The sequence below is a fragment of the Carcharhinus amblyrhynchos genome, chromosome 25 (assembly GCF_965287045.1).
Source record: "Carcharhinus amblyrhynchos chromosome 25, sCarAmb.v2.hapA, whole genome shotgun sequence".
Classification (NCBI taxonomy): Eukaryota; Metazoa; Chordata; class Chondrichthyes; order Carcharhiniformes; family Carcharhinidae; genus Carcharhinus; species Carcharhinus amblyrhynchos.
In genome coordinates, this window is record NC_137348.1 from 8,086,055 (window position 1) to 8,110,441 (window position 24,387).

Here is a 24,387-nt window from a genome sequence, read left to right on the forward strand (position 1 = left end):
GAAGGAGGCCATTCAGCCCATCAAGTCTGGACCGAAACTCTGACAGAGAATTTCACCCAGGCCCGATCCCTGTAACCCTGTGTATTTAGTTTAAAGTTTATTTATTAGTGTCACAATACTACAATTAACACTACAATTAAGATACTGTGAAAATTCTCTAGTCCCCACACTCTGGTGCCTACTCAGGTACACTGAGGGAGAAATTAGCATGGTCAGTGCACCTAACCAGCATATCTTTCGGTCTGTGGGAGGAAACTGGAGCACCAAAGACTGTTGCATAAGATAAAGACACACGGTGTTACAGGTAATGTATTAGCGTGGATAGAGGATTGGTTAACTAACAGAAAGCAAAGAGTGGGGGTAAATGGGTGTTTTTCTGATTGGCGATCAGTGACTAGCAGTGTGCCTCAGGGATCAGTGTTGGGACCGCAATTGTTTACGATTTACATAAATGATTTGGAGTTGGGGACCAAGTGTAGAGTGTCAAAGTTCACAGATGACACTAAGATGAGTGGCAGACGAAAGTGTGCAGAGAGTGCTGAAAGCCTACAAAGGGATATAAATAGTCTAAGTGAGTGTGCGAGGGTCTGACAGATGGAGTACAATGTTGGTAAATGTGAGGTAATCTATTTTGTAGGAATAACAGCAAAATGGACTATTATTTAAATGGTAAAAAATTGCAGCATACTGCTGTGTAGAGGGACCTGGGTGTCCTTGTGCAAGAAACACAAGGAGTTGGTTTGTAGGTACAGCAGGTAATTAAGAAGGCAAATGGAATTTTGTCCTTCATTGCTAGAGGGATGGAGTTTAAAAACAGCGAGGTTATGTTGCAGCTGTATAAGGTGCTGGTGAGATCACACCTGTTTTGTACAGTTTTGGTTTCCTTACTTGAGAAAGGATATACTGGCACTGGAGGGGGTGCAGAGGAGATTCACTTGGTTGATTCCGGAGTTGAGAGGATTGACTTATGAGGAAAGACTGAGTAGACTGGCGCTGTGCTCATTGGAATTCAGAAGAATTCATAATCATGTAGAAACATATGAGATTATGAAGGGAATAGATAAGATAGGAGCAGGGAGCTTGTTTCCACTGGCAGGTGAAACTAGAACTAGGGCACATGGCCTCAAAATAAGAGGGAGCAGATTTAGGACTGAGTTAAGAAGGAACTTCTTCACCCAAAGGGTTGTGAATCTGTGGAATTCCCTGCCCAGTGAAGCAGTTGAGGCTACCTCACTGAATGTTTTTAAGGCAAGGATAGATACATTTTTGAATAGTAAAGGAATTAAGGGTTATGGTGAGCAGGCGGGTAAGTGGAACTGAGCCCACAAAAAGATCAGCCATGATCTTACTGAATGGAGGATAAGGCTCGAGGGGCCAGATGGCCGACTCCTGCTCCTAGTTTTTATGTTCACCTGGAGGAAACCCATGCAGACATGGGGAGAACGTGCAGACTCCGTACAGACAGTGACCCAAGCTGGGATTTGAACTTGGGTCCCTGGTGCTGTGAGGCAACAGTGCTAACTGCTGGCAGTGTTTACCCCACTAACGCCCCTAACCTGTGCATCATTGGACCATGGGAGGAAACCAGAGTACCTGGAGAAAACCCACAGACAATGTGCAGACTCCACACAGACGGTCACCGAAGGCCGGAATCGAAACTGGCTCCATGGCACTATGAGGCAGCAGTGCCAACCACTGTGCCACCATGACACTCATTGCCACCATAAGACCCATGTCACAAAGAGCCTTGAGGTGAATGACCAGATAATGTATGGTGGATGAAGAGATATTGACCAGGAGGACACTGAGAGAACCTTCTACTGCTCTTCGGATAGGGTTTTGTAATCCTTACCGATACAACTCACGAGAATAAGGTCTTGGTTTCTTGAATCAGTTGAAGGATGGCATCTCTGACAATGTAGCCATCCTTAAAAATTGCACTGAAGTGTCAGCCTACAGCACTGCTACAAAAATGCGTGTAAATACTGTCATCACTTCAGCTGGGATTTAGTGTAAGGCCCAGAGAGACGTGAGCTCTCCCAGACATCTTCAATGGAACAAACCAGTGCTTTGAGAATCAGTGCAGATTATCATAACGGACAGCGTTTGCTTATGTTGCTGTATTATTTGGTACGTGTGATTTATTTTTGGGGTGGGGAGAGGGATGGTGTGAATATTCTGCCTGTGTGGTCCTGTGTACATAACCGTCCAAGCCATTTCCTCCATGCTCTCATTGGTAAATACTTCTCTTTCCATTTCCTTGTTTCCGCTTGCCTCCAGCTGATCCACAAATGGCTGTGCCATATGTTACCCAATTCCATGGCAACCAGCAACGTCAGAGAATAGTTCTTTTGCACCCATGTATTTTTAAGCTTAATCAGCTACATGCAACTGCGGAAATGTGGGACTGGATAATGTGCTTCGAATACTGGACTGTCTGCAGTGACATGACTTCCAGGGCAATGATGTCAGGTCGCATTCCCAATGCCAACACGCCAGGGGGCAATAATAATGGCGGGCGGGGCAGCCCACCATACTCAAATTGTCAATTAATGGGTACTCAATCTCATTAAGTTTTCTTTATTGTTGTCACAAGTAGGCTTGCATTAACACTGCAATGAAATTACTGAAAGAATCCCCTAGTTGCCACACTCCAGCGCCTGTCCGGATACACCGAGGGAGAATTTAGCACAGCCGTGCACCTAAGCAGCACGTCTTTTGGACTTTTAGCAGTCCAATCGACTGTAATATTATGTGCTGAACACAATAATACTTACAGAGTGTAGGGAGATTTGAATTTTCCCCATGTTTGCCAGGCAGGGCAATGCTGTGGTTAGATTCAGTGTTCGACTTCAGCAGTCCATCCTGCTGTGCGCCATGTACGAAACTAGAACAAGGGCATAGCCTCAAAAAGAAGGGGGAGCATATTTAGGATTGAGTTGAGTAGGAACTTCTTCGCCCAAAGGGATGCGAATCTGTGGAATTCCCTGCCCAGTGAAGCAGTTGAGGCTACCTCATTGAATGATTTTAAGGCGAGGATTGAAACATTTTTGAACAATAAAGGAAGTAAGGGTAATGGTGAACGGGCGGGTAAGTGGAGCTGAGTCCACGAAAAGATCACCCGTAATCTTATTGCACATGGAACAGGCTGGAGGGGCCAGATTGACTACTCCTGCTCCTAGTTCTTATGTTCTGATCTTCTTATGTCGCTATTCCTGGATGGTGTGTATTCAGTGTCATCTGTAGACATTTCAATTCTGAAAGTTGAGCACTGATTTGCACTCCTAATGCCTCACGTGCACTACAGCCTTTCTCTTGAGATCAGCATGGAGATAGTTGTTTTCCTAGGAGACTCATCCTCCAGTGAGGAGGACGAGGAGGAAGAAGAGGAGAGGGAGAGGCTAGATGGTCAGTGTAAGGAGGCATGAGTTGCCTATCCTGCACAGAGGATATGGTGGCACAGTGGTTAGCACTGCTGCTTCACTGCGCCAGGGACCTGGGTTCGATTCCTGGCTTGGGTCACAGACTGTGTGGAGTTTGCACGTTCTCCCCATGTCCGCGTGGGTTTCCTCCAGGTGCTCTGGTTCCCTCTCACAGTCCAAAAGACATGCTGGTTAGGGGCATTGGCAATGCTAAATTCTCCCTCAGTGTACCCGAATAGGCGCCGGAATGTGGCAACTGTTGGATTTTCATTGTAGTATTTTCATTGCAGTGTTAATGTAAGCCTACTTGTGACCAATAAATAAATTTTAAATAAGCCAGGAGCAAGCAGCTGCTGAGGGGAGAATGCTGTAACCATGGAGGTGTGGAACAAGGCTTTATCCTCCCAGTCGAGTATACAGGGCGAGAATGAATTACCTTCAACTGTCTGAGACATAGTACCGAAGGTGACTCAGACTGCCAAGAGCCATGGTGACCTCTCTATGTGAGATTTGCCTGGGGATGGCCCAGAATCCTTTTGCAACTTGATCCTTTAAGGCCTCATGTGGTGATCTCAGTGGCTTAAAGATCTTTACTGGTGCAATGTTCCAGTAGGTCAGTTTATTGAATTCTCCATGGACTCCTACAGTCAATTTGAATGAGTCGAAGGTTCTCGGCGATGGCAGGTTTCCCTAGAGTTCAGGGAGTGATAGATTGCACACATATCACCATAAAGGCTCCAGCAGATCTGCACATTAACAAACAGAAAGAATTTTCTATATCTAAATGTGACCACTATTGGAGAATTATGCAGCTCCGTGTTAGATACCCTGGCAGCAGCCACAACTCCTACTCCTGATGTGACAGGACCTGTTTACTGGACCTGATGCCCTGGATGAATGGCTGCTGGGTGACAAGGGCTACCCTTTGATGAATTTACTCTTGATGTCGGTGTGGGTTCCAAGGACACAGAGAGCAGTTACAATGACAATCATCGCACAACCAAGGCCATTGTAGAGTAGACAATTGGGTTCCTAAACATCAGTTTCTGAAACCAAAATGCACTTGATTATACTTGTCAATATTTAAGGTTCATTTGTCCTTGTCACTAAACATTACTGGATACAGGGCATTTGGGAAAATTGGTGTGTAGTTAAATGATCAGCCGTTATCTATCTGAGTCGCAGAGCAAGCTAGATGGGCTGAATGGCCTACTCCTGATCCTTTATTCCTTTTTTGTATTGATTCGTAAGATTACTCAGTATTAACCATACTTCCCAATATAATGTCATCTGCAAGTTTTGAAATTGTAATTATTTGTGAAAAAATATACTTTATTCACGACACGGTGGCACAGTGGTTAGTAGCGCCAGAGACCCGGGTTATAGAAACACTACAGTGCAGAAGGAGGCCATTCGGCCCATAGAGCCTGCACCGATGACAATCCCACCCAGGCCCTATCCCATAACCTCATTTATTTACCTGCTGCTTCCCCTGACATTAAGTGGCAATTTAACAAGGCCAATCAAACTAACCCGCACACCTTTGGAGTGTGGGAGAAAACTGGAGCACCCGGAGGAAACCTACACAGACGTGGGGAGAACATGCAGACTCCACACAGACAGCGACCCAAGTCGGGAATCGAACCCAGGTCCCTGGAGCTGTGAGACAGCAGCGCTACCACTTTGCCATCGTGCTGGCCTGTTCCCAGCCTTGGGTCACTGTCTGTTTGGAGGTTGCACATTCTCCCCGTATCTGTGGGTTTCCTCTGGGTGCTCTGATCTTCCTCCCAAAGATGTGGGGGTTAGTTTGATTGGCCATACTAAATTGAATCAAATGTCAGGGAGATTAGCAGGGTAAATATGTGGGCTTACAGGAATAGGGCCTGGGTGGGATTGTGGTCGGTGCAGACTCAATGGGCCAAATGGTTTGCTTCTGCACTGTGGGGATTCTATGATTTTATGGTACATTCAAAGAAGGGGTAGCAGGAGGCTGAAATCTGAAACACCATGACACACATTTCAAAATGGCTATCACAGGGAGGGTGGCAGAAGGGGTGGTGGCGTGGCACTGTTGATCAGGGATAGTGTCATGGCTACAGAGAAAGAGGATGTCGTGGAGGGATTGTCTACAGAATCTCTGTGGGTGGAAGTTAGGAACAGCAAAGGGTCAAAAACTTTGCTGGGTGTAATCTATAGGCCGCCCAATAGTGACAGGGAAGTTGAAGTGCAAATAGGGAAACAGATTCTGGAGAGATGTTTTAATAACAGAGTTGTCGTGATGGGAGACTTCAATTTCCCAAACATCGACTGGAATATCCCTAGGGTAAGGGGTATAGATGGGGAGGAGTTTGTTAGGTGTGTTCAGGAGGGTTTCCTGACGCAGTATGTGGACAAGCCTACGAGGGGAGAGGCTGTACTTGACCTGGTACTGGCGAATGAACCAGGGCAGGTGATGGATCTTTCGGTAGGAGAGCATCTTGGATATGGTGACCATAATTCTATCTCCTTCACAATTGCGTTGGAACGAGATAGGATCAGGCAGGCTAGGAAGGTGTTTGTCTGGGGTAAGGGGAGATACGAAGAAGTCAGGAAGTTACTTGGACAAATAAACTGGAAGGAGGCGTTCTTAGGGAAAAGTACCGAAGGAAGGTGGCAGATATTCAAGGAATGTGTGTCTGGAGCTCTGAATGACAACGTTCCGATGAGACGAGGGGGGTTTGGTGGGTCGAGGGAACCGTGGTGCACAAAGGATGTGTTGAACCTAGTCAGGAAGAAAAGGAAGGTGTACAAGAGGTTCAGGGAATTAGGAGATGTTAAAGATCTTGAGGAGTATAAGGACTGTAGGAGGGAACTTAAAAGGGAAATTAGGAGAGCCAGAAGGGGTCATGAGAAGACCTTGGCGAGTAAGATTAAGGAGAATCCCAAGGCCTTCTATAAATATGTGAAAGGTAAAAGGATAAGAAGGGAAGGGATAGGACCGATAAAAGGTGAGGGGGGAAAGGTTTGTGTGGAACCAGAAGAAATGGCGGAGGTGCTTAACGAGTACTTCGCCTCAGTATTCACGGTGGAAGCCGATCTGGGAGGTTTTGTTATGGATTTGCAGCAGATGGAAAGGATTGAGTACGTGAATATTAAGGAGGAGGATGTGTTGGAACTTTTGAATTCTATCAAGGTAGATAAGTCGCCGGGACCAGATGGGATGTACCCCAGGATACTGTGGGAGGCGAGGGAAGAGATTGCAGAGCCCCTGGCGATGATCTTTGCGTCGTCAATGGAGACGGGAGAGGTTCCAGAGGATTGGAGGATTGCGGATGTAGTTCCTATTTTTAAGAAAGGGAACAGAGATAGCCCGGGAAATTACCGACCGGTGAGTCTGACCTCAGTGGTTGGTAAGCTGATGGAGAGGCTTCTGAGGGACAAGATTTACGAACATTTGGAGAGGTTTGACATGATCAGGAATAGTCAGCATGGATTTGTCAAGGGCAGGTCGTGCCTTACAAGCCTAGTTGAGTTCTTCGATAATGTGACTGAACACATTGACGAAGGAAGTGCCGTGGACGTAGTGTACATGGACTTCAGCAAGGCGTTTGATAAGGTCCCCCATGCAAGACTTCTTGAGAAGGTGAGAGGGCATGGGATCCAAGGGCCTTTGGCCTTGTGGATCCAGAACTGGCTTGCCTGCAGAAGGCAGAGAGTGGTTGTGGATGGGGCTTTTTCTGAATGGAGGTCAGTCACCAGCGGAGTGCCTCAAGGATCTGTTCTGGAACCCTTGTTGTTTGTCATTTTCATAAATGACCTGGATGAGGAAGTGGAGGGATGGGTAAGTAAGTTCGCTGATGACACGAAGGTCGGTGGTGTTGTGGATGATCTGGAAGGATGGCAAAAGTTGCAGCAGGACATAGATAGGATGCAGGACTGGGCGGAGAAGTGGCAGATGGACTTCAACGCGGATAAATGTGTAGTCGTCCATTTTGGCAGAACCAACGGGATGAACGAGTACACTATCAAGGGCAGAAGTCTGAGTAGTGTTGAGGAGCAGAAGGATCTTGGGGTCCGGGTCCACAGGACTCTTAAATCGGCCTCGCAGGTGGAGGAGGTGGTCAAGAAGGCGTATGGTGTACTGGCCTTCATTAATCGAGGGATTGAGTTTAGGAGTCGGGAGGTAATGCTGGAACTTTATAAGACCCTTGTCAGGCCTCATTTGGAGTATTGTGCGCAGTTCTGGTCGCCTCACTATAGGAAAGATGTAGAAGCTATTGAAAGGGTGCAGAGGAGATTTACAAGGATGTTGCCTGGACTGGGAGGCATGCCTTATGAAGTTAGGTTGAGGGAGCTGGGACTCTTTTCCCTGGAGAGACGAAGGTTGAGAGGCGACCTGATAGAAGTTTACAAAATGTTGAGAGGAATAGATAGGGTGGACTCTCAGAGGCTATTTCCCCGGTTTGAAATGGTCGCTACGAGAGGACACAGATTTAAGGTGCGGGGAGGGAGGTTCAGAAGTGATGTTAGGGGTAAGTTTTTCACTCAGAGGGTGGTGAGTGAATGGAATCGGCTGCCGTCAGTGGTGGTGGAGGCGAACTCGCTGGGGTCTTTTAAAAGACTTCTGGATGAGTATATGGGGTTTAATGAGATTGAGGGTTATAGATAGGTCTGTAGGTTGGTAGGTGATGTGGTCGGCGCAACTTGTGGGCCGAAGGGCCTGTTTGTGCTGTAGTGTTCTATGTTCTATGTTCTATGTTCTAACAGTGCAATGATATTCAAGTTTTCTACATCGATCGTGTTACAATCTGAGGTGCTTTAATATTCCAAAGAACATTGCAGACATTCAAAATGACTGTCACAGAAAGTGCTATGGTAGGTAAGAAGAGGCAAGAAAATATTAGATTAGAGAGGGATCTGTGTTGGCTCAGACTTGGTGGAATGAAGGGCCTTTTCCTGGGCTGTACTGTTCTTTGTAAGTTGTCTACATAGAACAAATAGCACATTGAGATACTTCAATACAATTTTGACACATGGAATATTTACAGTATACATTCAATGAGAATCATACAACCCCAGGAGGTTGTTAACAATTATCCTCCCCTCGCTTCACATTGGCTGAAAGGTCTTTGGCAGTGACCTCCCCATTGCGTCTCTGCAGTGGCTGTCCCAAGCTTTAGTGCATTCCTCAGCATGTAGTTCTGGACTTTGGAATGTGCCAGTCTGCAACATTCAGTCAGGGAAGCTCTTTGCACTGGAAGACCGATGAGGTCCTGGCAAACCAAAGAGCGTTTTTCACCGAGTTGATGATCCTCCGGCAACAGCTGATGCTTGTCTTGGTGTGTGTGTTTGGAAACAGCTCAGAGAGCAGAGTCCTGTGTCATAGAACTGCTTGGGATGAACCTTGGCAAAAGCCATCTCATCTCTTTCCAGACCTTCTTTGCAAAGGCACATTCCAGAAGCAGGTGGACAACAGTCTCTTCTCTAAAACTTGCAAGTCCAAAACTGTCCATTGTAAACCATCACTTCTCAGCTTCCAGCAACTCAGCAGACAGTTTTAGCTTCTAACAATGGGGCTGTTGATTTTTTAAGTGCCGGCAGCAATGTCTCTAGGTTGTGATTCTTTGAGTTTGCAAGGGTGGCATTTGCTATGTGGCCTACTTAAGGCCTGCTGTTGTGGTTGTGAAGGTTACCACAAAATTCAAAACAGAAGAATCCAGAGAATGTTTTCATCGCAAATATGCAAAAGTTAAAAATGACACCACAATCAGTCAAACTACAAGAATGTGTGAAGTGCTTGTATGAAGCCAAAGCTGAATTTATTTGAACAATCAATTTTCTTCGGTCTGCGGGATCCTGTGTATGCTTAGCTCTGTTTGCGTCAGTCTATGCAAAGATTTTGTTTTAAGATATTTCTGCCTACGCAACTAACCCTGCTAAGCTTAAACATTGACTGCTAACTTGACTACATGTAGAATCAGAAGGCTAAAAATGAGCTAAAAGTTTACTACATTCCTGAAGGATACACAATGCAGACAAACAAGTTTTTCATAACTGCAACTGTGAGGATTGTTTTTTCTAAGACAGAGACAGACAGTGAAAAACATTTCTAATAATGAGATAACGGTTGAAATATAGTTTGGAATTAGTCTGTATGTTTTTCAGTTTGTTTTCGAGATCTGATCAGTGTTTTCAAGTTTAATACAGGGGCTGGCAGTAGAAGCCAATCTCCAAATTTGCTTTTTCTTTCCGGTTTTGTCACGTTAATCTTTTTTAGTTCTGTTCAATAAAAGAAAACCATTTTAAAACTCATGTCAGTGCTGTTCCTTCATCTATTCAAACAAATGAATGGACCTACCAAGTGTTTTCTTCCTTTGGTGAATAATTCACAATTACGGCATGCTCCTGTACAGTGATGTTTTATTTCATCAGTGCATTTTGATATTGACAATATCCACCTAGTTCCTGAAGTTATTCTTTCATGGGAGGTGTATGTCACTGGCAAGCCAAGCATTTGTTGCCTATCCCTAATTGCCCTTGAATTGAGTGACTTGCTAGGCCATCTCAAGGTCAGTTAAGGGTCAACTACATTCCTGCGGGTTTGGAGTCACATCATAGGAAGAGGCTATTTGGCCCATCGAGTCTGCACTGGATCTCTAAAACAGTGTTCTTACCCAGTCCTGGTCCCCTGGCTTATCCCTGTAACCTTACACATTATTTATTTTCAGATAACTATCCAATTCCCTTTTGAATACCTCGATAGAACCTACCTCCAACACTCGCTCAGGAAGTTTGTTCCACATAAAGTTTATTTATTAGTGTCACAAGTAGGCTTACATCAACGCTGCAATGAGGTTACTGCGAAAATCCCCAAGTCGCCACATTCCAGTGCTTGTTTGGGTGCATGGAGGGAGAATTTAGCATGGCCAATGAATGTAACCCGCATGTGTTTTGGACTGTGGGGGGAAACTGTAGCACGCGGAGGAAACCCATGCAGGCACGGAGAGAATGTGCAGACTCCGTATGGTCACTCTAGCTGGGAATCAAAACCGGACCCTGGTGCTGTGAGGCAGCAGTGTTAACCAGACCAGACCATGTAAGGATGCTTGATTTCCTTTCCTAAAAGGCATTTGTGAACCAAATCAGTTTTTACAATTAATGATAGTTTAATGCCAGCTTTATATTCCAGATTTATTGATTGAATGTTAATTGCACCAGTTGACAGGGTGGGATTTGAACATTAGCCTGGGCCTCTGGATTTCTAGTCCAGTGACATTACAACGACATCAATGCATCTCAAAATTTTCTGCTTTAATGCAGATCAAACACTATGGGGTTGGAAGAATATTTTGACCAGGCATCTGCCAAATTTGATTTGATTTATTATTGTCATATGTATTGGTATCCAGTGAAATGTATTGTTTCTTGCACACGATACAGACAAAGCATACTGCTCATAGAGTATACACAAGGGAGAAGGAAAGGAAGTCTAGAATATAGTATTAGAGTTAAAGAAAGATCAACTTGATGTAAGGTAAGTCCATTCAAGAGTCTGGTGGCAGCAAGGAAGAAGCTATTCTTGAGTCAGTTGGCTCGAGATCTCAGACTTTTATATATTTTTTCCTGACGGAAGACGATCGAAGAGAGTATGTCTGAGCTGCAGGGGGTCCTTGATTATGTTGGCTGCTTTTCTAAGGCAGAGTCAATGGATTGGAGGTTGGTCTGCGTGATGGACTGGGTTTCATTCACACAGTTTGTAGTTTCTTGTGATTGTGTTCACAGCAGGGGCCGTATCAAGCTGTGATACATCCTAAAAAGATGCTTTCTATGGTGCATCTATAAAAATTGGTGAGAGCCATAGCGGACATGTTACATTTCCTATGGCTCTTGCGAAAGTAGAGGCATTGGTGAGCTTTTGGTCATGGTGGACATAGGAGATGAAGGAAACCCTGCAGGAACCACAAATATGAAATGGTGGCAAAAAGTAAAGGCAGATTTTATAAACAGCAGCAAGATAACACGAAGAATGAACTCAATTTATTTCAATTGTTGAACCCATTGGGCCAATGACAAATTGACAAAATGTTTTCAAAATTGTTGTCAGGAGAAACAACCACTACCAGCATATAAAAATTAAAGTTTAAAAAGTTGAAACAAGTCGATGTTCGGAAGAGGAAGATTATTTTTTTCCCTATTTGGATTTCCCTCCACAACAATAACTGACTGACTGTTTCCATGGTGACGACGCAAAGGCGCAACGGGCGGTGGCGGTATTCGCGCGTGCGCATTGGAAGGGAGGGCGATTTCACCCTGCCAAGCCAGGCGAGGGGAGAGACGCGTGCGCAGTAGAGGGGAACCCGGCGTCTGAGGCGGCCGCAGCCAAGGGGAGGCTGGCGGGGATTTGACGCGCGCGCTGTAGGATAGGACGGTGGGCACAGGGCGTCCAACGCGTGCGCAGTAGCGGAGAGAGGGATGTCAGAAGTGAGACGGACGATTCACGCGTGCGCAGTGGGGACAGAGGCGGATGTCAGACTGGAGCCCGGGATGTTTGACGCGTGCGCAATAGGAGAGTGCCGGACTGCAAATGAGCCGGGCGTCTGACGCCTGCGCAGTACGAGAGTCGGACGTCTGACGCGTGCAAAGTAGGAGGGAGCCTGACGTCAAGTCTGACGCGTGCGCGGCAGAAGTGAGTCGGACGTCTGCAGGGCAGGCGAACCGACAATCTGGCGCGTGCGCAGCAGGGCGGACCTGGATTTCTGAAGCGGACGCCTTTCAAGATGTGCCGACCGACGCGTGCGCAGTGGAACGGAGCCGGGCATCCGACGCGTGCGCAATAGAGGGGGGAGTCGGGCTGAAGCACTCGAAGAAAGGCGGGCATCTGAGGCATGCGTAGTGTAGGATGAGGGGGAGGGGCGTTTCTAACGGCCGCGGCGGTGCCGCCTGTCAGTGACAGAGAGGCGGGCAGCAGTTGGTGGCCGGGGAGGGAAAGCAGCAGCAGTAGTAGCAGAAGGAGGTGGTGGTCGCACACAAAAGGCCAGCAAGCCAGCTAGCTTTGACAGCAGCGGCTGAGCCATCATGACACGTTCCTCTTTAAAAAGATTGCTGACTGACTGAAGGGGGGATTGCTCCGGACCGAGCCGGCCATTTTATTGTGTTGTGAGGTAAACTCCCATTCATTGGGAGCGCCCGGGGTGGGGGGAGGCTGTAGGCCGCGCCTGAGGGAGGCGGCCACCGAGCTCGATTAATGCAGCCTTCAGACAGACTGGGCTGAAGTGCGGCGGCGGTGGAGTAAGAGAACCACCCTCTGCGGAGAAGGAAGATCACCCGTTGGATATTTATTCTCTCGGAAAATTCAGCTGTTTATATATATATATATATGGAGATGGTGGATGTGGATTTCAGTGGCTGCGGAGCATCTGGAGATAGCAGCAGCAGCAGTAGAAAGATGCTGGAGCTGTCTGACTCTGACTGCGCTGAGATTGTACCTCTGGAGCTGTACGATTCATCCAGGGCCAAAATAGCCGCCAATCTGGCGTGGATCTTTTCCAAAGCATATGGAATAGGTAAAATGGGCATTTTCTAAACGTTGATGACTTCGATGTATTTGAAAAAAAATGTATAACGTCTAGAGTCTCTTCAGGGACCTATCCAGCCCTCTGCCTGTAGCCATGGACAAATGAATTGGGGCGGGGGAAAACCAGGTTTGAGGGTTTGGCGAGACACGATTTTTGTGTGTGCATACATTTGCAGTGACATAGGCATTTGGCTATCGTCGTTAAACAAAAAAGAACGCACGACGTGAAGGAGGACTGTAAATGGGATATTTCAAAGCAGCAGAAAGTATGAATGGATCCCTCAGCATTTAAAACAGCACCAGGATTTGGGGATTAGCATCAGAGCTGTGCTATCCATGTGAATAGATTTTTGATTTAAGGGAAGCTATTGAGTTGGAACGTTTGACTATAGTACTTGGCAAGCCTTCCAGTGGAATTCATATCTTCAGTAATCAGACTTCCTTTAAACACTTTGTTTTGCTACCTGTTCCATACTGGTGCAGCTCAAGGTCACATAGGTGTATTATAAAAGGGAAATATTCAGTGTCTGGAAAGAGATGTGAAACATAGGTGAGCAAAGGCATTTGCCAACTTCAGTTTCGACATGAGGAACGGTTTAAAAAATGTGAAATGTTGAGATGATTTATGCCATTAGGCAGCAGAGAAATGTAGAACTATTGAGGCGATGGAAAGGCTGACTTTCTTTTCAAATGGGGAAGCATGCACGTATAAACACAGCTAGATTTTTATACAGGGGAAGAACAACTATGGAAGTGTTATTATGGTACTGGACTTTCAAACCCAGAGAGATAATAGTTCACATTCCACTGTAGTGAGTTACATGGAATTTATAACAGAAATATTAACTGATTTAAGTCTGTTTTATACTCTACAAGCCACTGGAAAATTAAGATCCTGTGAACTTTTGCCCTTCTGTTTAAAGGAGGCTTCTGTCATGCTTCCTTGACTTTAACCATTTCAGCATATCTTTTGATTCTTTTCCCCATCAGAACTTGTCTAGCTTCCTCTTAAGTATAGCTTTGTAATTTGCCTGAACAACTTGCAACAAAACAATCAAGGTTGCTTCATAGGTGTATTGTCCAATAAGATTTGGTAGTTGGGCAGTTAAGATGGGTCTTAAAGTGTACCTAAAGGAAGAAGGAGTAGTGGATAATGAGAGAATTTCAGAGCCTTGGGCTTGGATAGTGCTGGAGCAATTAAAATTGCACAAGAGCAGGAGGCCAGAATTGGGAGAGTGTAGTGATCTTGGAAGGCTGTAAGGCTGGCGAGATTGCAAAGATCGGGAGAGAAGAGGCATTTGAAAAGAAAGTTGAAAGTTTTATAATTGAGTTGCTTAACCAGGAGCAAATGTAGGTCAGCAAACACAAGACGATGACTGGCTGTAACTCAAAGTTTTGCTGAAGTCTTCTTGGGCAGTCCCTCAGGATTGAGGGTGACTTGCCCCCCTCCAACTGAACCTTGAATGAATTCAATAACCAAGCCTCCTTGGTTTTCTGGGGAAGAAAATTTCACAAACTAATAATACTCCATGGAAATAAATTCTAATTTACTCTCATCTGAAAAGGGAGACCTCTTGTTTTGGAACTGTGTCCCCTAGTTTTTGTCTCTCCCGGTATCCTCCTATTAGTTCCCCTCAGGATCTTTTGTGTTTCAGTAAGATTGGCTCTAATTCTTTTAAATTCCAATGAATATAGGTCCAATCTGTTTGACTTTCTTTCATATGATGAGCCCTTTTATCCCCAGGAATGAATCTTGTGAACCTGCTCTATCCTGCTCCTAATGCAATTATTCCCTTTTTCAAAATAAGATGACCAAACATTGTATTCCAGATGTGGTCTCACTAAGGACCTGTACGTTGCAGATATGTATATACACGCACCTATACAAATGACATGTCCTGCCAGTGGAACTGGTTTTGATTGATTAGCGCCTTGACATTGGTCATGTTGACTTGGGAGAGGATGTTGTTGTTGGACAATCTTTCTTGTTACCATATGTAGAGGATCTTACAAAGACACCTCTGGTGGTACTTCTCCAGTGTTTTGATGTGCCTGCTGTATAGGCTGTCCAAGTCTCTGAAGTGTATAAGAATGAGGGGATCACTGCACCCTGGGTAAACCATGAACTCTTTCTGATACTTCCACTATCAAATCTATAAAGTTGATCAACTTTTTTTGTTTGGAATCTAGTGCTAACTAGATTTTTTTTCTAGTTTTTGTTTCTGGATGTTTTCCTATTACATTGCTTGGTACATTTTCATTCTTCTTCCTGCCACAAATCTCAAGTTTATTAATGTATGGTTTCCTGGATTTGTTCTAGCTCCCATTTTAACGTAGGAATAGCATTTGCTATCTCCACATCCACCAGCACTCCATTGTTATCCATTAGTATGTACAAGTGCAGAAGTTGTGAAGTGGAATTCAATTAAGCTGATAATTTGTGCGCTGACAACAGGAGTGAAATGGCTGCAAAACTGTCAATTTATTGTTAAAATCCGGTAATGTTTTGTAAATGCCTTTCTGGGAAGGAAACCAGCTATGTGATTTCAGTCCCATACACTCTAACTGTTTATGCCTTCAGGGTAATTAGGGTGGATAATAATTACTGCCTTTGTCAGTGTCACCCACATTCTTGAGAACAAATAAACATCAACCACTCCTGGTTTCCTGGATCCCTTTAAAAATCTTTTAGGGTCATTGCAATATTGGTGTTTTACTTGAGTAAAGGGTCAAGTAAATGTGAACACTTTGGACTTGCAGGATAAGTTAACTTAGAAAGGAACCCATTGTGGTATTACATTTACTGAAAGAATTCTTGTTAGTGTTAGGCTTTGAAAGATCTATGAAACAACAGTTCACATTTCTATTTCTGCACCAGAAATGTTAATTTCTCCAATCTGCTGTGTACAGTATTTAACACAAGATAATCTGGGTGTAAGCAGTACCTGTTGGGTTGTTTTTTGAAACTACTTCCATTTGTATTGTCAACAAAAAAAATTGGCAAAGCAAAACAATTTCTAAATTCTCTGGATACAAAAATACATGTTCCAACTAAAATAAAAAAAAGTATGAAATATAACAAAAACAGTCCTCAAATAGTTGCATCAATCTTTGCTTCCATCATTACACTGGCTGGATCATGCATTGTGACTGAGAGAATAATGTTTAACCACTGTACCTTGTTAATTCTGCAGCCTTAGAAGCTTGTAAGGCATTGTTGGTCGCTTCCCTTGTGGAATCCATTCTGTCCCATCTTATTTCCTCCCCATCCGTACTTGGCTTAACCCTCTTACTGTGACTCATTTGCTTTACCCAACAATATCTCTGAAATTGGCAGCTTGTTGGGCAAAGTTGAAATTCAAATGAACTTGAGATATGAATCTATGTTAAGTTGCTAGCATGAACCCAGACCATTATTTCTACAATTTTTTATTCCAGTTGTTTCCCTCCAATAATGAAGCAGAATATTTTGTCTAAGTCTGACATGGATTTTGCTAACACACCTGACTTTACAGCAGGGCTGTCGCAGAATGACTGTTTATCCCCTTCCTAGGTCAGAATCATTAACCAATTATTAGCACTTCTACAACCGCTCTCCTTCAGATTGGTAATAGAAATAAATTCTTCAATAATGGCTTAGATCCAATGTAATGGTGTTAGATGAATTATAAATTATTTAACATTCATTTATGTGATGGAGATTTATTTTGTACAGTGGAATACAGTAAGTGGATTTTTTTATGGTAAATCTGTTCTGGATAAACTATTCACATACTTGTTTAGCAAACAAGTTGTTTCAGTGATTGCAGAATCATTGACAGTTTTCACTTTGCAGATTGTTTAGCTCGTAATAATCTAAAACTTGATGTGGGAATTTATGCTTTAAAATAGGTTTTTCAAAAGTAAATGTTAAAAAAAAGCTCTAAAGCAACACAATGTGTCAGCTGTAACTCAGCGGGCAACATTTTTGCCTTTATCAGAAGGCAGTGTCTTATGTCCTGTGCAAAAGACCCAAGCAAATACTCCAGACTAACTCTCTAGTGCAGTATGGAAGTGCTGTCTTTCAGGTGAGGCATTAAATTGCATATTCACTCCCATGATGATATTTTGAAAAAAGTGTAGGTGAAATCTCCTTGGTGTCTAATCAATATTGGCCCCTTATCCAACACTTAAACTAAAAGATTAATTGGTCAATATCACATTTTGGACATTTAAACTAAAAGATTATCTGCTCAATATCACATTTTGAACAATGGGACCCTAATATGCTCAAATGGGATGTTGCATTTCTTGCATCAAAACATTAAATACACTGCAAATACTTCATAGGCTGTAAAGTGCTTTGAGATATCTTGAGTTAATGAAAGACACTGTATAAAAACAAGTGTTCTTCTATTTGTAGTATTGTCAGAAATGTATCCGTCAGGGAATGTTACATTTTCTGTGCTGTGCCAAATTGTCTTCGGTAGGAGAAGAAATGAGAAGAACAAAGAGGAACTTGCATTTCTGTTGAGCTTTACGACATTGGGACAACTCAAAATGCATTACAGCCAATGGCGTATGCTTGAAGTTTGGGTATGATGCAAATGCATCAGCTAGTATGTGCACAGTATGATTCCTCTAATAGCAATGCAATAATTGTCAGATTTGTTTGTCTGTTAGATATTGGCTGAGGATAAGTATTGGGCAGGATACTGGAAGGAATTCTCCTGAAGTCTGAAAACATGTACCAACAGACTTGAGAACAGTTTCTTCCCTGCTGTCATCAGACTTTTGAACGGTCATATCATGTATTAAACTGATCTTTTTCTTCACCCTGCTTGTAGCCGCAACACTATATTCTGCACCTTTTCCTTTTCCCTGATGTACATCATGAGCAGTGTTTTGCCTGTATGGCATGCAGAAACAGTTGTTCCACTGTAATCCGATGTGTATGTCCCAATTTTTATTTGACTTACTGTAAAAGTTGAATGACGAGATTGGCTTCTTAATTTTATTATTGTCACATGTATTAGGATACCGTGAAAAGTATTGTTTCTTGTGTGCTCTCCAGACAAAACATACATGAACTACATAGGCAAAAAGGATAAAGTATGAAGCTTTTGAATAATCTTCTTTCATATCCTTTTTGTCACAAAAGCATCTTTTTCCCACTGTAATATTGTCTACCCCTGCCTGTAGTGCTGTTAAAACCCCCCTGTACGCCTTTGACTTCCAGACTCTGCAAGTCCCATCCTTTACTGTCTAAACTCCAACTGGCCCGAAGCTCTGCTGCTTGTATCTTATCGTTATAGAGTGGAGGAGTTGAAGAGCACTTGAGTGTTGGGAATAAATGTACACTTGATATGGACATGGTCAATTGCTTGAGTATTCTTTTATTTAGGGGTTTGGTGAGTGGTAAGTTAGAAACAATTAGACATTATTGTATTTGGCTGTTAACTTCATTGAATTTAAGTTGATGACAATCTGAAATCAAATCCGAATGAAACATTTGACTCTTTTTCTTTTGTGAGTAAGGTTCCAGTGATGTAATTTTGTTTAAATTATTTATGCTGTATCTGTTGGGAGAAGCAAGGGGATTGTCGTGGAAAGATAAATCAGTGATCCTGTCACAGTTCATTGCTTGAATTTTAGTGCCAGCACCCACTGTACCACTTGACTTTGTGTCATTACCAGATGTAATTCTCCAGTGCCCTGTCAAATGGCGACCTTTATAATTTGAAATTACTAATGTAACATAACACTTAATCATAGCAAATATTACATACACTGGTTACATTATTTTATTAGGATAACAGGAACTGTTCTAATCTGCTTGGATCTTGTCAAATATAAACATTTCTACTGGTATCAGACAACAACAATAAACACTCCAAAAATCTTTGAATTTTCCAAATGCATTTATGGGATGTGGGTGATGCTGGTTAGGCCAGAATTTATTGCCTATCCCTAGTTGGCTTTGGTGGTGATGAGCTGCATTCTTGAACCGCTGCAGTCCCTGAGCTGTAGGGATACCCACAGTGTTGTTAGGGAGGGAGTCCCAGGATTTTGACCCAGTAACAGTGAAGGAATGGTGATGTATTCACCGTGTCTTGGAGGGGAACCTTCAGATGGTGGTCCCACAAATCTGCTACCCTTGTTCTTCTAACTGGTAGTAGTCATGGGTTTGGAAGGTGCAGCCGAAGGAACCTTGGTGAGTTCCTGCAGTGTACGTTGTAGACGGTACACATGGCTGCCACTGTTCGGTGGTGGAGGAAGTGAATGTTTGTGGAAGGGTTAGCAGTCAAGTGGGCTGCTTTGTCCTGATTGGTGTCATGCTTCTTTTGAGTGTTGTTGGAGCTGCACTCATTCAGGCAAGTGGAGAGTACTCCATTGCATTCCTGCACTTTGCCTTGTAGATGGCAGTTAGCCTTTGGGGAGTCAGGAGATGAGTTACTCACCACAGGATTTCTAGTCTCTGACCTGCTCTTGTAGCCACAGTATTTATATGGCTAGTCCAGCTCAGTTTCTGGTCAATAGTAATCCCCATGATGTTGATAGTCGGGGCTTCAGTGACTGTAATGTCATGGGGTGATGTTAGATCCTCTCTTATTGGAGATGGCTATTGCCTGGCACATTTTGTGGGACAAATGTTACTTGCCCACCATCAGCCCAAGCCTGCCTATTGTCCAGGTCTTGCTGCATTTGGACATGAACTGCTTTAGTTTCTGAGGAGACTGAATGATACTGAACATTGTACAGTCATCAATGAACATTTCCACTTCTGACCTTATGGTGGAAGGAAGGTCGTTGGGCCTAGGACATCTGCTTGTACATCCCACCTGCGTTAACGGCTGAATCTCCTCTCTTTCCTGTGAAGTATTTTGAATATGTTTAGAGGAAGTTCACAAGTATCTCCACTTTTCAGTTTTAAAAATGTATTCTAGAACAGTTTCAGTAAAATTGTAACTCATGAACAAGATGCATAGCCATGACATTATTCTTAATATTGTAATCATGTTTATTTCTACAGTTTAAAGGTAACACTTGGTCAGTTTTTGAATTCAAGTTTAAAATACACACCCCAACAACTGAGATCAAAAGGTTGCTCAGGAGCAATAGTTTGTATTGACACTCTGGCTTTAGTGTAAAAAATTGCCCAAGACACACTGAAAGCTTTATCTTGACAACAGGATTAAAAACAAAATATAAGCAAAGGTCATTTAATGTTCGGTCATAGTTATGGATTTTTTTGAGTAGAAGACATTGAAGAAGTGTAAGAATTCAGGGAGGGAAGTCTAGCGTGCAGGGACCAAGCAGTTGAAGGCATAGTCACCAGTGAGAACAAATAAAATCTAAGCTTGTTCTGAATGGAGAATGGGGAAGGTCTGACCAGTCTCCTGTCCGCTTTCTCAGCAACCAATCTGATGAAGTCAAAGTAATGCATGTAACAACTGGTTAAAAATGTAACAAATTGTGTTTTATCTGATAAATTCATGCCAGAATTCTAAACTTTGAATGCAAATGTGAAGCTTCGCACGAAATGGTCCTAGATGTTTACTAAGTAGATATGCACGTGACGTATGGTGATGAAGGCGTTTTCCATTAACAATAATGCAAGTGGCTAAAATAGTAGTCACACCTATGCCTTGTCAGCAATTTCTACTGCACCACTCTGAATGATTTGTGCAGTGTCAATCTATTTTCTAATTGATATTGGCTGACAGCATAAAGTTAACCCTAATAGGACATCAACTGACAATGTTACTAAGTTCAATGGATGAACAGGGTGAACAATGTTATGTTGGACCTGTGCTTTGATTTATTATTGTCACATGTTTTGGGTTACAGTGAAAAATGTTGTTTCTTGTGTGCTGGACAGAAAAATACTGTACATAGAGAAGGGAAGGAGAGAGTGCAGAATGTAGTGTTACAGTCATAGCTAGGGTATAGAGAAAGATCAGCTGAATGCAGGGTATATTCATTCAAAAGTCTGATGGCAGCAGGGAAGAAATTGTTCTTGAGTTGGTTGGTACGTGATTTCAGACTTTTGTATCTCCTTCCTGTTGGAAGAAGTTAGAAGAGGGTACGTTTGAGGTGTGTAAGGTCCTTGATTATGCTGGCTGCTTTTCGAAGATGGTGGGAAGTGTAGACAGTCAATGCATGCTGGTTTTTATTATGGACTGGGCTTTGTTCACAATCCTTTGTAGTTACTGATGATCTTGGACAAAGCAGGAGCCTTTACTAAGCTGCGAGACAGCCAGAAAGGATGCTTTCTATGGTGCATCTATAAAAGTTAGAGTCGTAGTGGACGTGCCAAATTTCCTTAGCCTCCTGAGGAAGTAGAGCGTTGCTAGGGTTTCTTAACACAGTAAGAAGTCTCACAACACTGGGTTAAACTCCAACAAGTTTATTTGGTAGTAAATGCCACTACTACCAAACCAACTACTACTAAACATTTACTACCAAATAAAGCTGTTGGACTTTAACCTGGTATTGTGAGACTTCTTACTGTGTTTATCCCAGTCCAACGCTGGCATCTTCACATCAGGGTTTCTTAATTACAGTGTCAGTGTTGAGAGACCAGGACAGACTTTTTTGGTGATCTGGACACCTAGAAACTTGAAGCTCTCAACCATTTCCACTTCATCCCCATTGATGTAGACATGGGCATTTTCTCAATTACATTTCCTGAAGTTGATGGCGACCTCCTTCAGTTTGCTGACATTGAGGGAAAGATTATCATTGCACCAGTTCATCTCATTCCTGTACTCTATCTCATTGTTGTTTAAGTTCTGACCCACGATGGTGGTGACATCAGCAAACTTGAAAATCGTGTTGGAGGGAATTTGGCCACGCAGTCATAGGGGTATAAGAAGAATAGTAAGGGGCTGAAGACACAGCCTTTTGGGGCATTGGTATTGAGAATAAACATGAAGGGAGTGTTGTTAATATCTTACTGATTACGGTCTGTGGGTTAGGAAGCCTAGGACCCAGTCACAGAGGGAGGAGCTGAGCCCTAGGCCATGGAGTTTGGAGATGAGTTTTGTCGGAAAGTTGTGTTGGAGGTTGAGCTGTAGTCATAATGGTGTTGAGGACGCCGATAGTGGGAGGCACTCTTCTGAGGTTAGGTTATGGCACATTGCTCATGATTAAAATCAGGACAAGTTTTTGTTATTTTAAAAATCATGGTTCCTCACTCTTCCTTCAAACCCTCCCACTTTCCCTGCTGAACCCTGTAGCTCTAAGGTTAGTAGTGATGATTACCAACACCATGACTGGGATTGTTTGCTAATGTCCAAACCACATATTAAACCAAGGATTTTCCTAGTCTGCGTTTCAATTGCTGAGTCTTGAAGGTATTTCAATGATGACAGCTGTTTTCTCAGTTACTGCAAGTTTCAGATGCTTGAAATGATTTACTCTCACCATTGTCTTGAGTGATTTCTGAGGAAGGAACTGTAGGCACTGTTGCTAAGTTTGGAGTTGATACAAAGATATGTTGAGGGACAGGTAGTATTGAGGAAGCAAGGGGGCTGCAGAAGGACTTGGACAGGCTAGGAGAGTGGACAAAGAAGTGACAGGTGGAATACAATGTGGAAAAGTGTGAAGTTGTGCACTTTGGAAGGAGGAATGGAGCCATAGACTATTTTTTAAATAGGAAAATGCTTAGGAAATCAGAAACACAAAGGGACGTGGAAGTCATTGTTCAAGATTCTTTTAAGATTAATGTGCAGGTTCACTCGGCAGTTAGGCAGCTGCAATGTTAGCATTCAGAATGTTTTCACTAGTAGGAAAAAGTACAACCTCAGGCTAAAGGGACAATCCTTTAAAACAGAAATAAGGAGGAATGTCTTCAGCCAGAGAGTGGTGAATCTTTGGAACTCTTTGCCGCAAAAAGATGTGGAGGCCAGGTCATTGAGTATCTTTAAGACAGATAGCTTCATGATTAACAAGGGGATGAAGGATTACGGGGAAAAAGGCAGGAGAGTGGAGGTAAGAAAAATATCAGCCATGATTGAATGGCAGAGCAGACTCAATGGGCCGAGTGGCCTAATTCTGCTTCTATGTCTTATGGCTGTATTAAGTTAGGAGCTGAAGTCTGTTTGCCATAGTTTTGCTATTTGCATCATAAATTATGTACCAGATATGAACAATTAGAGAAGCAATCACTCCTACCCAAGTGTTTTTGTATTACATCTACTTGCATGAAAAAATATTTAGACCCCTTTTATATGTGTATGCATGATCTACAAGTATATTTCAGGAGGATCTCCATTTCTGTGGATCAAGCATAAAGAAATATTTGGCTGTCTGAACAAGTGAACTTTTAGATCTGTTAACTCTATTACCTTTAATCATCTATTGTGATAAAAGAAGAGTTTTCAGTGCTTTTTAGAATTTGTTTTTATTGCTAAGGTTAGCAGCATGATTTGGGCGTATGTTGGCAAACATGTTCCACCTTATAGCACTTTTTACTAGAAAAAGGAAAGTGACATCAGTAGCAGTGAAGCCACTGATGTACTGTAGCTAATATGTATGCATGCTCTTCTAATGAGGAAATTCAAAATAGACAATAGCTTTCACCTTTCTCATTTTCTGCCATGTATTTGAATAGGTTGTGTAATGGAAAGGAATGAAGAGCTAATTTAGAGTTTGATGCCACCTTAAATTCTAGCATAGCAACTGCATATTGGAAGAATACACAACATGCAAGTGTCACTGTTCACATTCAATATTGAAGTACTGTTATATACAGCAGTGCCTTTGTGAGTGACTTGTACAGTAATTCAATTTTTGGGGTTAATCGTTTGACTGCAAGGTTAGTATAGAACTTAGCTAGTTCTGCCACATAATTATGACACACATGCTGTATGTCTCTTCCCGACGTTGTTGAGCTATATCCGTAGCATTTATTCTGTGCATGTTTTTGACACGTACCATTGACACTTGCATGTTGGCATTGTTTAATTCCAACACCTTATCATTTTGATAGTACTGATACCTTGAGGTTTACTGTGTTTGGAAATAATTTGTAATAAATATTGTAAGATTCATTGTGATATGCATATAATAAAATATTGTCTTGCTTATGTTCTTCTAATGCCAATCAATGCCATCATTAAGGATAGGCAACAACACCTCCTCCATGATCATCCTTAACATCAGTGCCCCACAAGGCTGTGTCCTCAGCCCCCTAAATTTGCTGATGATACCACCATAATGGGTTGGTCTCAAACAGTGTTGAGGTGGAGTACAGGAATGAGATAGAGAAGCTGGTGAACTGTGCGATGAGAATATTCACTCCCTCAATGTCAGCAATACAAATGAGATAGTCATCAACTTCAGGGAACATAGTGGAGGACATGCCACTGTCTACATCCACTAGTAGGAAAAACTAGAACCAGAGGGCATTATCTCAGCTAAAGGAAC

General features: G+C 43.0%; 1 protein-coding gene across 3 annotated transcripts in view; it reads left to right on the top strand.

Moving 5' to 3' along the window:
* The first annotated feature begins 12,388 nt into the window (after positions 1 to 12,388).
* camsap1b (calmodulin regulated spectrin-associated protein 1b) overlaps positions 12,389 to 24,387 on the top strand; it is a 109,212-nt gene continuing 97,213 nt past the window's right edge. For all 3 annotated transcript variants that reach the window (XM_080212379.1, XM_080212380.1, XM_080212381.1), the window contains exon 1: positions 12,389 to 12,964. In XM_080212379.1, coding sequence (XP_080068505.1) covers positions 12,778 to 12,964 — 187 coding nt within the window. In that variant the 5' untranslated portion in view covers positions 12,389 to 12,777. The remainder of the gene's footprint in view (positions 12,965 to 24,387) is intronic.